We start from the raw sequence: 14,020 nt of genomic DNA, 5'->3' as shown, positions 1-14,020 counted from the left end.
CCCCTGGAAAAAGTGGCTAAGCGTCAGTGACAGATATCGTCCTGCATCGCCCCTGCACTTTGCCTCGTCCCTTTTCCCGTACGGCGCGTGCAGAGGCTTGCCCTGCCCCGGGTGGGCTCTGCCCGCGCAGCCCGCGGCGGCCAGGGCTGGGGCACCAGCAGCGGCAGGGGTCGGAGGGTGCTGAGGCTGTGGCGGGTCCCAGCGCGTCAGCAGCGGGCTCACAGGGAGGACGGGGGACGAAAGCCTTTGCAAAGCGGAGATCCGGCGGGTGACGGGAGAGGTTTCAGCTCTACGTCACTCTGTATTTGCAAACAAAAGGCAGCAGAAGCAAAAACAATCAGGAAAGGAGGAGAGTTTTGACAGTCACTTGTTCTGAAGCATTTAGTATTTAGTTTTCAGCTAATTCACTCAGAAGAGGTTATGAAATTATAATAGTGAAATCTGAAGAGCATACTCCAAATGGCACTTCCCCAGGAGGTCTAAAGAGCTCAAACACAAAATTACTAATACTTATGCTTTTTAATTTATAAGTTAAACCTGCCTTACCACCAAGGGAAGAGAAAATGGCAAATGTGGCAACCTTTCTAAGATGGGCTCCAGAGGCAATCCTGGTTATTTTACATCTAACGTCCCTTCCAAGCATCCTGAAAAATAAGATTAAGACACACGTGGAGAAATGTGATTAACTGGAGGAAAAGTCCAGACACCCTCACTGTAGAGAAAAGATCTCCTTGCCTGAGGAGGCAACGTGGATAAGGAGGACCCCCTACGCTCAGGCGCATTGGGTCCCCAGGAAGATTTCGGCTGGGTTTCTCAACAAAGGCTTTTGAAGAAGCTGAGCTGCCGCGGGACCGCGGGCACGGGGCAGCCCAACCAGCCCCAGGGGCAGGCAAGCCTGGCGGAGGGCAATCGACTGCCTGCCTCACCTGTCCCACGATAGCATCAGTCTGCATGGACAGGACACACGGACAACCAGGGCAGGGCTGTCGGCGCCAAGAAATCCTTCAGGGGAAACGCTGCAGCGAGAGAGGAATAACTTAACTGATCTGAAACGAACAGGAGAATTTTTCAATGTTGTGAAAAGCCTCGGCTTTGCTGAACAGTGCTGGCACTTTCCTGAAGGGCTGGCCTTCAGGTGCTGGAAAAAATATCGCAGTTTAGATGTGTAGTTATGCACCACACCTGCACCTCTACATCTGTAAGCACACAAACAGTTCAGGGACTATAGTGTCTTATCAAAACACAGTGCTTCAGAAAATTGGAGCCTCAAAATCTTAGTTCTAAGGAACTAAATAAAAGCACTGGGGAGTGATCTCTGGACCTGGGACCAAGCAATACAGGAAGATTTCCAGAGCTGCTTGGAGACTTAGATTTCTGTAGTAATTGTGGACAAGGTGGTAATTTTCCATTACTTTCCCTACTGGTACAGAATCCTAAACCACCCAGGCAAGAAACACACAAATGACCCAGCTGGCATGTGGCTGTAGAATAGAGCTACCCAGATGCTCTGTGAAGACTACTCCTAGCCTCAGTTATTGATCAAAACATATAACGTGTTTGAACTTTGGCTCTTTTATCTGCAATGTTTTGTACAACTTACTTTAACGGCTACAGTTGCACGGTGTGAAGTTAAGGCCCATCAATATGCATTTCACTGCTGGGTAAATTGGGCAGATTTTTTCCTCTTCACTATGATATTAGCATACTCATAATTTTTCTAGGGGGAAAAAAGGCATAAATACAAATTTTTAAAATTTTAAATTTTAAAAAGGCAGTTAGGTTATTTCTTAAAAAATCAGGCATCCAAAGGAAACCAGAGAGCTTAAACTGGGAATGAAGCCAGGTGCTGGCCAGTGCCTTCCTCTTTGCCTCCCCCAGGAGCCAGCCAGGGCTCCGGGCTCAGAGCCATGTGGGCACAAGCCGGCGCCGTCATCGCTCACCTTCCTCCGGTGGTGGCCGCATGTTGCACCCTTGTTGCTTTGGGTTTTAAACTTAAATATTCTGGAACTGGGATTGGGGAACAAGTGCAGAAGCCAGCAAAAACGGAGGGGAAACACATTACAGTGTACTGCCTCTTGCTGGTTCATGGTCTCTGTCTCAGACAGACGCGAAGGCCTGAAACAGCTGCCCTCTCTGGCCTCTAACCACCAGCCTTGCTCTGCCTTTGGTCGCTGGGGTCTCCTTCCGCAGAGACCTCCGGCGTGCGGTGGTGGGTGTGCGTCTGTGGGGGGCGAACCCAGCCGTGGGCGCTCATGCCCGGCCAGACACCCTGCGTATTTACCCGCACACCCTCCCTTCGGGTTTGTTATCTCCAGGGAAATACCAATTCTGCTAAATCCTGCTTAACTCAGCTTAAGGAAAAAACACACAACTTTATTACACCAGAAGATTAGGTTCTCACGAAAAAGATTCAAAAACCCCTATAATTAGCGAGCACAGCTAGTAAAGGTTCCCAAGCTGTCACACGGCAGCGGGGGTCACGTCTCAGCCACCACAGCTGGTGTGCGGCAGGAGCAGCACGCTGCATCCAGCTATTACCCTTCGAGTTGTGGGATTTCTGCAGGGCCCCCTTCCCCCGCCAAGGTGGAAAATGTTCTCCTTGCCACTGGCTTCAAATGAAGCTTCAAAATATTTTTTAAACTCTCGGATTTTCCTCTGGATTTAGAGGAGCTTTGTTCAGCTGCTTGGTACTTGTCCGAACTGACGAGAGGCTGTTAGCCCTCTCTGAAGCTGGGGTACCTCTGGTACAAGGAGAGGTTTCAGGAATCACAGTCCTGTGGGGCTCCTCCCTTTCCAGACGTGAGCGCAAAAATTACAAACCCCTTTCCTGCTTTTGTCATGTTTTGCAAAGGAGAGGAGGCGCGAACCGGCCAACAGTTGTGCTGCTGCTCCCTGCACGGCCGGGCTTCTCCAAGCGCCTGCCTGGGATACGGGTGAGGGAGCAGGCTTTGGCGCGAGGATGCTCACAGGGGCTGCCCACTCCACCCCTGCCTGCCGCATGGCACCCAGCACGTGCCTGGAAGCCTGAAACGCACCACGTGAGGCTGCAAAGCGTTCCATATCAAAGAGGAGCAGACCTGCACATCGCAGGGGTCTCCTAGGGGGCAAAAATACAGACACCAAGCAAAGCGCTGCTGATGAAGGCTTTTCCCAGGAGGAAACGTGGAGCAGGATTTCAAAGCCTTCGGTAGGCTTAACGCTGGCCTCCCTGGAGCCAAGACCCACGCCAGGACCTCTGGAAAGCCTGCCCAAATTGTCTGTTCATCAGGCTCCCTGGCAACCCGCTGCTCATGCCAGCGATGCTTACGTACGCTGCCTGATGGATTAATTTGTGTAGTTGGGGCTTTTCCAACCTGGAACTCAAGTCCTACCCGGTTTTCTTCTGGCTTTTGTCCTGTCCTAGCTGGTATCTCAGTCAGGAAACTTCAAATTGAAAAAGACCCCTCTGCTTTTCTCTCCCTAGACTAAAGCATTTGCCATGGAGTGGCTGTGGGGATCAGGTGGATACATCTTGCAAAATTTTTTTTTGTGACTGCACAGTGCCTGGGATTTAAACAGGCATTAATGTTCTGTGTTTTCTGTTTCACTGATGAGCTTGGCAAGCACAGAAGCCAAACCTTCCTCAGAGGCAGATGAATGGCTGCAGAGGAGGAATACCAGGAACCCGCCTTTGTTAGCTTAAGAATATGAACACTTAAAACTGAAGAGACAGGCATTTCCTTTTCATATAGAAAATTTATTGTCAAGTGCTGGGCCTGGGGAGCAATTTTCCTTTTTCTATTCAGTTCATTTGTGCTAATCAACAGGGTATAATCTAAGTGGAAAAAGTGCGGGTGAGTGACCCTGGTCACTGATGCGGCTTGCTGGGATGGAGGGACGCTGGCTTAGACCAGCCTAAACTGATCTGTGGACCTGAACCCTAAAAGTCTTCTGTGATGAAAGCAGTCACCTGCTGTCAGCGTGGGAGACCGCGTATGAGAGCAGAGGTCTACCACAGGGCTGGGGCCGTCTGCTTATTTTTGCAGTCTATGCCCTCCCCATCTGATTCAGGAAACAATATTGGTTTGCCTCGGAAGAGGACAAGGTACAGAAAAGGCTGTTACAGTTGCATGGGAGCTGTGAACAAAGACGGGCCGATATCCTGCTTTGCTTGCAGTTCAAGTGGCAATAAATTGACAGCTTCCCCACGGGCGAGAAGCTCATTGTCAGAAGAGATTTGCTAAAGCTAGGGGCAGTCTCTGAGGCAGCTGTATCCCCACGTCTCCTGATCATGCCAGCCTGCGTTTTTTGCTCCAGTCAATCAGGACTGCAATGAAGCAATGGAAGTGACCTGCAAGGCCACCTGAGTACCTTCGTTGCCACAGTGAGGAGGATGAAGACCTTAAGCAGTGGGGTTCTTCTGCTAGGCTGCTCAGCAAGCAATTTTCGCTCTTCTCTCCTTAGTATATGATTGGGATCATCAATGCTGACCACGAAATTGAAAGGAAGGTTTCAAAAAGAGAGAAAGAAAGTGTTGTGTGTATGAGTGAGGAAATAGGACCAGTGAAAGAATAGCACCCTGTAACACAGACCATGCCACAGATCGGGTGGCTTCTGCTCCGCAGAGCCAGCTGTGCTCCAGCAGCGGCTGTTTGTCAGGAGCTGGGTTAGTGGCAGCCAGCAGCTTCCAGCAGCAAAGCAGCAGCTCACTGCAGCTTCAGAGCCCGGAATTATTTCAGACTCATCTACAGATACTGCACTTGCTAAGGCTGCAAAGCCAAAGACGCAGCAATCAATAAATGCCAGAGTGAAGTTTTCTTGTGCAACATGAATCCTTGCTGCTTATGTGTCTGTTTTATGGTAGCCTTCATTTACGCAGCCCAGTACTATTTCTCCATCAGGACTTCTCCACCAGGACTGGATAATGTTTATTTAATGAGTGCTTTATCAGAATGCAGTTGCTTTCTGGAGATGAGCTGCGAGGTTATGTCAGAGTCTTTCTGCTAGATGACATTCAAATTTCTTACACCTTTTTTTATTCAAAAAAATACCTAGTTTTCTAATAAAAGCTTTGAATCAATCTGTACCCCTCACTACTAGATGCCATCCTGGAGATGCTGGGGTGGAGATAAACAATGAATATTCAGAACTTCAAGCCTAGATTAAACGATGTTTTTTCTCCACGTTAGCTCGTGGCTCCTTTGTAGAAGTCGATGCATTAAAATGAAAAGCTGTTAAGCGTAACAGTACTTGAAAGAGCTTTAAAATCGACTCCAGAAAACGTCAACCCCAGTCCTTGGCAAGCATTCGCCACCCCCGCCCCCAAACGCGGAGCGGACGCTGGGCTGAGGCAGCTCGTGCTCCCTGACCCGGATGGTCCCTCCCTGCACCCCGTCCTGCCCATCCTGCTGCTGGGGCTGCTCATGAACCACAGAACCGTTTGCGCTGGAAAAGACCCTTGAGGTCATCCAGCCCATCAGTAAACCTAGCAGACCATATATGATCGCCTTTAAAGGGTGCTAGAAAGCAGGATATTTTCTGAGAATTTCATTATCTTTTAGGGCTGTAGGCAATGGATTGCAACAAATTGATAAATTTCTACCTCTGTTTGCAGGCTATTTCACTTCTGAAGTGAAGCTGTCACTGAAATCTGGAATAAAACCCCTTAACACCAATGTAGTGTTAAGAAGCAGGCACTCTTTGCTGTGGCACCAGGTGCACGGGGGATATTTCCTCCTAGTGTGCATTACCAAGGTGCGATAGACTGAGCTTATATTGCTCAGTTATCTACATATGCATTAGATTTCCCGGAATAGTTATACATATTCACTCTATTTCTTGGAGGTAACTATAATACTCACATCTTAATTCCCCATGCATTTTTAAGTCCCTTAGGAGCCCCTCAAGAGGCATCAGGTAGTCTCCGGTGGTCCCCAGTGGTTTGTTGAAGGGGTGGGTTTTGTGTCCTTTCCACGAACCCTGAGTCCTTCGTCCACATGCGGTCATGAGCTGGCCCATCGGGTAATTCTGTCACAAGGTGCGTTGGTTTCAGCTGGTGTTCTGTGTGCTTAGTCCCTTCTGTCTTGGTTTGGACTGGCGCCTGCTGCTAGCTTGTCTGCATCCCTCCAGGAGGTTCCCCATCAGGCTTGCAAAGATGATGGCCTTGAGTGCCTCCCTGCCCGAGGCCCCTTACAAGATCATTGCAGAAACAAAAGAAGAAATGCCAACATAGAGTTATATTGATTTTTTTTTAAACACAGATCAACATCTTTAACGCTGGATTACTCAATCAGACAGCAGATGTCTTTCATTTTGCTCTTTTGGTGGTGTCCGAATAATTCCTCTGCCTTCCAATAGTTCTCTGCTGCCCTGCCCTGTGTTATCCCCTGTCATCTGACCAAGCCACGATCTTCTGCTATGCTCTGCTCAAAATAGTACGGTCCTGATGTGGGGGAAAACAGGAAACAGATGATCTAACTCAGAGCATCACCGAGCTCACGGCCACGCAGCGGCTCAGAGAGAGAATGATGAGTAGAGATGAAGGGGAAAAACGTCTTTTGGAGCTGTTAAGTGGAGAAGCAGTTTAGAGTCTACTTAATTCCCAGAGAAAGCAAAATTGCTCAATCTGTTTAGAGAATCTTGTCTTTTTCTCCTGAACCGAACATGCTTATCTGAGTAGCTGCTGTTTGAAACCTGAGGCCCCGGAATGAGAGGTGCCTCCTCCCCACCGTGGGGTGCTGGGGTAATACGGGAAGGGCTGAGTTTTCGTGAGTTCTCGATCGGCATTTCCAAGCATCGCAAAATAGCCTATTTCTGGGCATTGCAGATCATTTATCTGGATAATTAGTGAGGCTAGCAGAGGCAAAAAGGGCAGCTGTAGCTGCTGCAGGATAATCTAATGCTACTGAATCTCACAGGACTACAGCTATGCTCAGAGAAGGGAGTTGTGAAACAGCCTTACCAACAAATGGAGAGAGGTGTTACAGAGAGATTCACAGGGGGGAGAAACCACTTCATGGCTGAAAAGCAGACAAGAACAGGCAATTACACTTCTATGGGTAGCAAATAAGGCTTTTAGTTGCAAAGCGAAGTCTAAACTACTGAAACTCTAAAGTGCTTCCAGATGTGGAGACTGAAGCTTTGGCTGCCTCTGAAAAGCAGAGCCACTCGCAAGGTGCGGATACCGAACTGGAGGAATCCAGGAACAGACGTCAGGCACAACCAGACCTTGCTCTGCCTCCCCGCAGCCCCCAGCCCCGGCTCTCGGCAGCCGAGGAGGACTCGGTCGTGGTGTTTCTCCTGGCCACACACGTGCCAGGCTCCGCCGCCCGCAGAGCGACGGTGCAGCCTCGGCCCTTCTGCACAGCTCCAGGGCTCAGGTGTCAAAAAGGCCGCTCGGAGGCATGATTCCCCTGGGAAATCTGCCCCGCTTGCCAGCAGGTGTGGGAGGCAGGGGCAGGAATCGTCCCCGCAGGGAATGGTTGTGAAGTGCACAAACTCAGGCGTAGCCAACGCAGCAGGGAGCACCGTGGGGATTTCCTTCCTTTCAGGTACCATTTTCCAGAGATGTAAATTAGACCCCACTGAGCTCCAGGCAGCTTTATTTGAGCTCCTCCTGGTATTGAAGCTTACTAAAGATGAGGATTAATCTCTTTATTCTACACCACATTGTGCAGCATAAACCTACTCACAGCTTTTAGGACTGTGAAGGAATTACCAGACAGCCAGGAAATGTTGGATAATCTCTACCTATTCTCATTTTCTTTGCCCCTGTAGCAGATCGCACTGCAGTTTCCTGCTGCTATGGTGCTAAAATAGAAGGAAAATTTTTTCCTTATGAATCAGCACAAGCAGTATCTTGCTTGTTTTATCCGGCTGAGTAATTTGTTCTTGGGAGGGAGAAAATCGTGCCCATAATCCCATGAAACATCCACAAACACCCACAGACCCAAGGGAAGGTGAACGACTCTGGACTTGGGAGCCAAATATTGAGACAAATTTCTAATTACTCCCCCCATCTACCAGCTTTTGATCAGACCCTGCGGGCTCTGCCGAGGCGCACAGGCAGCATCTCCTGCAGTTGTAGGGGGAACAAAGCACGGAGCATCACCTGGACACCACGGTGCCATTTTGCCATGCGCTGCTGCCCGCTCCGCTCCCGCACCGGGGCCTGCTGGGTGCTGCGATACAAAGCCAGGGCGACGAGCAGAGTTAAAGTACTGCAGAGAGACCACGGCTGCTCTGCGTGTTTGGAAAGTTAGGAGTTGCTGCGGAGGCATAAAGAGCAGGAGACATGACAACTCTTCTGCCTGTGACCTCAAAAAAAAGACTTATTTTTATTTACAGAGAATGGATGCAGACAAATAGTCCTTTCCTGCTGGCAGCCTTCTGCAGGGTTTGGAGGTGTTGCATGCATGGGCCAGGGAGCCTTCTGCCCAGACCCCCAGGGAGCGGGAAGGCAAGGTGAGGGGCAAACCTCTGCAGGGTTCACAGCTTTGGGCCCGGGGACAGGGCACACAAGCTCTCACCCCCATCACGAGCCAGGGCTGCCCGGAGGCCGGCAGAGCCGCCGCAGGCAGGGAGCCCAGAGGGAGATGGGTGCCTGGGTGCCTGGGTGCCCTCCTGGGTGCTGGAGCTGGGTGCTCTCCCGTGCGCCCTGGGGAGTCCTGCTGCAGCAGCTTCCCCAAAAGAGGCCTCGGGACAGTGTATGAAGAAGGATCCCGTGGATCTCTGCTCGGGGCAAAGGTAGGGCTTTTCCTCTCTGCCTCTGCAGAGGATCTCGTGGTGACTGGATGAGGGAGGCTGTGCGCATTAAACATGTATGATGCGGTGAAAGCGAGTATTTTCCTATAGCAGCAGGGGTAAGGTCAGCAGCTCAGGTGATTAACAAGCCTGGGATCTTGTTCCCAGCCTGTCACAGCCCCAGGAGCAGAGCCCACCGCATCGCCCTGAAGCTGTGGGATCTGCTCCCCACACGGTGCTGGCAGGTAAGCAGGGTAGGGCTCCCCAGCACACACCGCTCCTGCCTCCTGTGGCGCACTCAGGTGGTGATAACGGGCACAGAGCACAACCAGGGGTAGGGGAGAGGTACAAGTTCGAGGCAAAAGCTTAGCTTACATCCCTGCTTGCTGAGGAGCAGGTGATTCTGCACTCCCTACAGCCTGAACCATAAACCAGTCTGGTGTGTTCTGACATTGGTGAAAGTCTGGATCCTGAGCCGTAATTAGGAAGAAACTCACACTGACATTGATAGTGTTTTGTCCCTATCAAGCGTGGTTCTTGCCTTGGCACGTTTCTGCTGCTTGTTCCTGGAGACAGGGAGAGCCCTCCTGGCCATGGCCGTGTCACCGCTGCGGTGCTGGGGAGGGACGCCCTGAGCAGCCGGTGATGGGCAGACCCATCCCGCCACCCAAAGTGGGGGATGAGCGCTCCTAAGTCACAGATCAGCCACACATCAGGGCTCCCCTCTCCTCATGATTCCCCACAGCAGGCACCGGGCCGCATCCTGCTCTCAGCATCCCTGGGCTTCTCCTGCTGCCGGCGCTCCCGAGGTGTGAACAGACTGATGGCCGGGTCCTCCCCCTCCGGGGCAGCCCAGCCGCCAGGGCTGGCTTGTGCTGCTCCACGTACAGGGGTGTCGGGGGCAGCATAGGGCACCGGTGGCTCCCGATGTATGGGGGTGTCGGGGGCGGCACAGGGCACCGGTGGCTCCCGATGTATGGGGGTGTCGGGGGCGGCACAGGGCACCGGTGGCTCCCGATGTATGGGGGTGTCGGGGGCGGCATAGGGCACCGGTGGCTCCCGATGTATGGGGGTGTCGGGGGCGGCGCAGGGCACCGGTGGCTCCCGATGTATGGGGGTGTCGGGGGCGGCACAGGGCACCGGTGGCTCCCGATGTATGGGGGTGTCGGGGGCGGCGCGGGGCACCGGTGGCTCCCGATGTATGGGGGTGTCGGGGGCGGCACAGGGCACCGGTGGCTCCCGATGTATGGGGGTGTCGGGGGCGGCACAGGGCACCGGTGGCTCCCGATGTATGGGGGTGTCAGGGGCGGCACAGGGCACCGGTGGCTCCCGATGTATGGGGGTGTCAGGGGCGGCACAGGGCACCGGTGGCTCCCGATGTATGGGGGTGTCAGGGGCGGCACAGGGCACTGGTGGCTCCCGATGTATGGGGGTGTCGGGGGCGGCACAGGGCACCGGTGGCTCCCGATGTATGGGGGTGTCGGGGGCGGCACAGGGCACCGGTGGCTCCCGATGTATGGGGGTGTCGGGGGCGGCACAGGGCACCGGTGGCTCCCGATGTATGGGGGTGTCGGGGGCGGCACAGGGCACCGGTGGCTCCCGATGTATGGGGGTGTCGGGGGCGGCACAGGGCACCGGTGGCTCCCGATGTATGGGGGTGTCGGGGGCGGCACAGGGCACCGGTGGCTCCCGATGTATGGGGGTGTCGGGGGCGGCACAGGGCACCGGTGGCTCCCGATGTATGGGGGTGTCGGGGGCGGCGCGGGGCACCGGTGGCTCCCGATGTATGGGGGTGTCGGGGGCGGCACAGGGCACCGGTGGCTCCCGATGTATGGGGGTGTCAGGGGCGGCACAGGGCACCGGTGGCTCCCGATGTATGGGGATGTCGGGGGCGGCACAGGGCACCGGTGGCTCCCGATGTATGGGGGTGTCGGGGGCGGCACAGGGCACCGGTGGCTCCCGATGTATGGGGGTGTCAGGGGCGGCACAGGGCACCGGTGGCTCCCGATGTATGGGGGTGTCGGGGGCGGCACAGGGCACCGGTGGCTCCCGATGTATGGGGGTGTCGGGGGGCGGCACAGGGCACCGGTGGCTCCCGATGTATGGGGGTGTCGGGGGCGGCGCGGGGCACCGGTGGCTCCCGATGTATGGGGGTGTCGGGGGCGGCACAGGGCACCGGTGGCTCCCGATGTATGGGGGTGTCGGGGGCGGCACAGGGCACCGGTGGCTCCCGATGTATGGGGGTGTCGGGGGCGGCACAGGGCACTGGTGGCTCCCGATGTATGGGGGTGTCAGGGGCGGCGCGGGGCACCGGTGGCTCCCGATGTATGGGGGTGTCGGGGGCGGCGCGGGGCACCGGTGGCTCCCGATGTATGGGGGTGTCGGGGGCGGCACAGGGCACTGGTGGCCTCCGATGTATGGGGGTGTCGGGGGCGGGACAGGGCACCGGTGGCTCCCGATGTATGGGGGTGTCGGGGGCGGCACAGGGCACCGGTGGCTCCCAATGTATGGGGGTGTCGGGGGCGGCGCGGGGCACCGGTGGCTCCCAATGTATGGGGGTGTTGGGGGCGGCACAGGGCACCGGTGGCTCCCGATGTATGGGGGTGTCAGGGGCGGCGCGGGGCACTGGTGGCTCCCGATGTATGGGGGTGTCGGGGGCGGCATAGGGCACCGGTGGCTCCCGATGTATGGGGGTGTCGGGGGCGGCATAGGGCACCGGTGGCTCCCGATGTATGGGGGTGTCGGGGGCGGCACAGGGCACCGGTGGCTCCCGATGTATGGGGGTGTCGGGGGCGGCACAGGGCACCGGTGGCTCCCGATGTATGGGGGTGTCGGGGGCGGCACAGGGCACCGGTGGCTCCCGATGTATGGGGGTGTCGGGGGCGGGACAGGGCACTGGTGGCTCCTGATGTATGGGGGTGTCGGGGGCGGCGCGGGGCACCGGTGGCTCCCAACAGCACGCCGGGGGCAGCCAGCACCTGCCCCAGCTCCTCCCCAGGGTGCAGGAGCAGCTTGGCCTTTTCAAACCCATGACCCAGAGCCTTCCCCCCAGCCCTGCAGGATGGTCCACCTGCAGCTCTGTCGCTGCAGAGCCAGCTTTTGAGCTTTACAGCGAGCCTCACAACAGCCACTTTTTCTTTGAAATTCTCTCTCTTGCAGTCTTATCATTTCACAAAGAATCGTGGCTTTCATAAGAAGTGCGTTTATAATCGTCCTCTTTCCTGAGAAAACGTGACTTGACACAAGCTTATAGGGCTTTTAAAATGCTGATTAAGAGGAAGATGGAATTCATTACTGTTTATGATCACATTAACCAGGGGATGCACGTGCTTTACGAGGAGCTCATCAGGAGTACTGCCATGTAAAACCATGAAGCTCAGCAGCACGGGGCAAGCCTTTCCTTTGGGAAGACCGTAGGAGAGACAGACCCGTCTGAAGGGCAGCACTGCTGTCCCCAGCCCCTCGTGCCTGCCCCTGGGGGTGTCCCCAGTCTCCCCCGCCCCTGCTGAAAGCCGACCATGCTGAGCTGTCCTGTTACTCTCACCTGGATCACTGGGATCCCATCCACATGAGCTCAGTCTCTCTGTGGTGCTTATTTGAAAGGTCAGGATCTGACTCATGACTCTAGTAGGGCGATATTTTTGGCTCTGTTTTAATCATTTTCTCCTGTATGTCTGATGCACTGCCTGCCAGAACTTCTTGTCCTCCCAGTTATGGTGAAAGTAGATTATTAGTAGTAGACTAATTCAGGAACTACTTTGGAGTTATAGACGAACACAGAGTCTAGCCCAACATGAACTCCTCATTTATCTTCCTCACTCCAGTCCTGGTATGGGGATAAATGTTGGACCAGGTTTTCCATGTTAGCTGGAGAGTAGAAAGCAAAGGAGATAACTTTTTCCTGCTGCTATGAATGTTTATCTTAAAATCCTGATGTTCAATGTTAACTTGCCAATGCAAAGACAAAAAGACCCCCATCGCTAGGAACCTTGCTATTAACTTGGGGTCTCCTTTCCATTTCCGGGGAGAGAATTAACACTTTTCTGTACTTTGCAGAAAACCAGTGCCCTCCTCCTTAAACCCCAGTCTCACTGCACCAGCCGTAGGCATTCCAGTCCGCATCACATGAACTCACAAATCTTTTTGACATTAATTCGTATTCCTCAGTCTAGACCCATCATGCCCAGCTATTTCACCCCTGAGATCCCAACAATTTTAAAACTGCATTTTCTCTGCAGCAATTTTATTCCACATTAATATCATGTCTTTTATGCCTCATATTATTTGGCAAATGTTAATTCATACCCAGCCCTCCTGTGAAGCAGAGAAATTGCTATCATTAACCTCATTTTATGGAAAGGAGTGAGTGGCGAAATTAAGTGATTTGCTGAGGGCAAAGAGGGAGAATCAGCGTTAATGTGGGAGTAAGAGCTCAAAGGTCTCATCTCTGAACCATCCCTCTCCTCATCATCCCTAGTGCCAGGCATCCTTTTTTGGGTAACCAGCACAGAGACCTACATCACACTTTGCTCATATCTTCTCTTCTATTTTATCCCACATAATCTCTATAATAAACACCGGGGTTGCCCCGGCAGTGGAACAAGGGAAGCTTGCCTTCCCTTCCTCCTCTCTCTGGCAGTAACGCGCATTCAGAGTGTCTGCATTCGGTGGCCTTTTTCTTCAGCCTGAAGACGACACCATGCCCCTCTGCAGCAAGAGGGTGCTCTGTCCATCACCTGCGGCCGGTCACGGCTCTTTGTGGTGGGACCAGCTGCTGCCACGGCACCACAGGCACCACGGCCCGGCCCGGGCACGGCACAGCTCTGCTTTGGGCAGCGGCTTGCCACATCCTGGGGAGCACACCGGCACGAACCCGCGCATCACGCCAAGGCGAAACGATAATGCCCTTCCCTGGCACAGTCACGGCCCTGGCACGCGGGGCCAGTATTGCTGGTTTCCCAGAAGGCAGGGCTTTCTCAGCCGGTTTTATTTTTGCCGGGTGACACATTCGGCACACAGGAGCGGTTGGCTGCTCCCGGCTGTCAGAGGGCTGAGCCGCGGCGAACGTGCCGACAATACTTGACGCTGGAACAAAACAAGCGCTCTCCTCGGCAATCCCTGGGCATCCTTTTTAATGCTACATGTACTGGAAACTCGTATCTTGGCTGGCAGTGGCCCAGACTGCCAAAAACCACATCTCAGCCCATGGAGGTGTCAGAAAAGATATTTCAGAAGTTCTGGACAAGCTCAGTCAGTGAAGGGCAGTTACTAAGAAAAACTGTGCAGAAGACTGATTTTG

General features: G+C 54.1%; 1 protein-coding gene across 1 annotated transcript; it reads right to left on the bottom strand.

Moving 5' to 3' along the window:
* Positions 1 to 9,450: 9,450 nt before the first annotated feature.
* On the bottom strand, positions 9,451 to 11,430 carry LOC135315426 (uncharacterized). The gene has a single exon (XM_064463574.1). It carries the CDS (start codon positions 11,428 to 11,430, stop codon positions 9,451 to 9,453), a length of 1,980 nt encoding a protein of 659 aa, XP_064319644.1.
* Between the last annotated feature and the right edge of the window lie 2,590 nt (positions 11,431 to 14,020).

The sequence above is a fragment of the Phalacrocorax carbo genome, chromosome 11 (genome assembly GCF_963921805.1).
Source record: "Phalacrocorax carbo chromosome 11, bPhaCar2.1, whole genome shotgun sequence".
NCBI lineage: Eukaryota > Metazoa > Chordata > Aves > Suliformes > Phalacrocoracidae > Phalacrocorax > Phalacrocorax carbo.
Note: the sequence above shows the minus strand (reverse complement) of the source record. Positions and strands in the feature narration are given on the sequence as shown.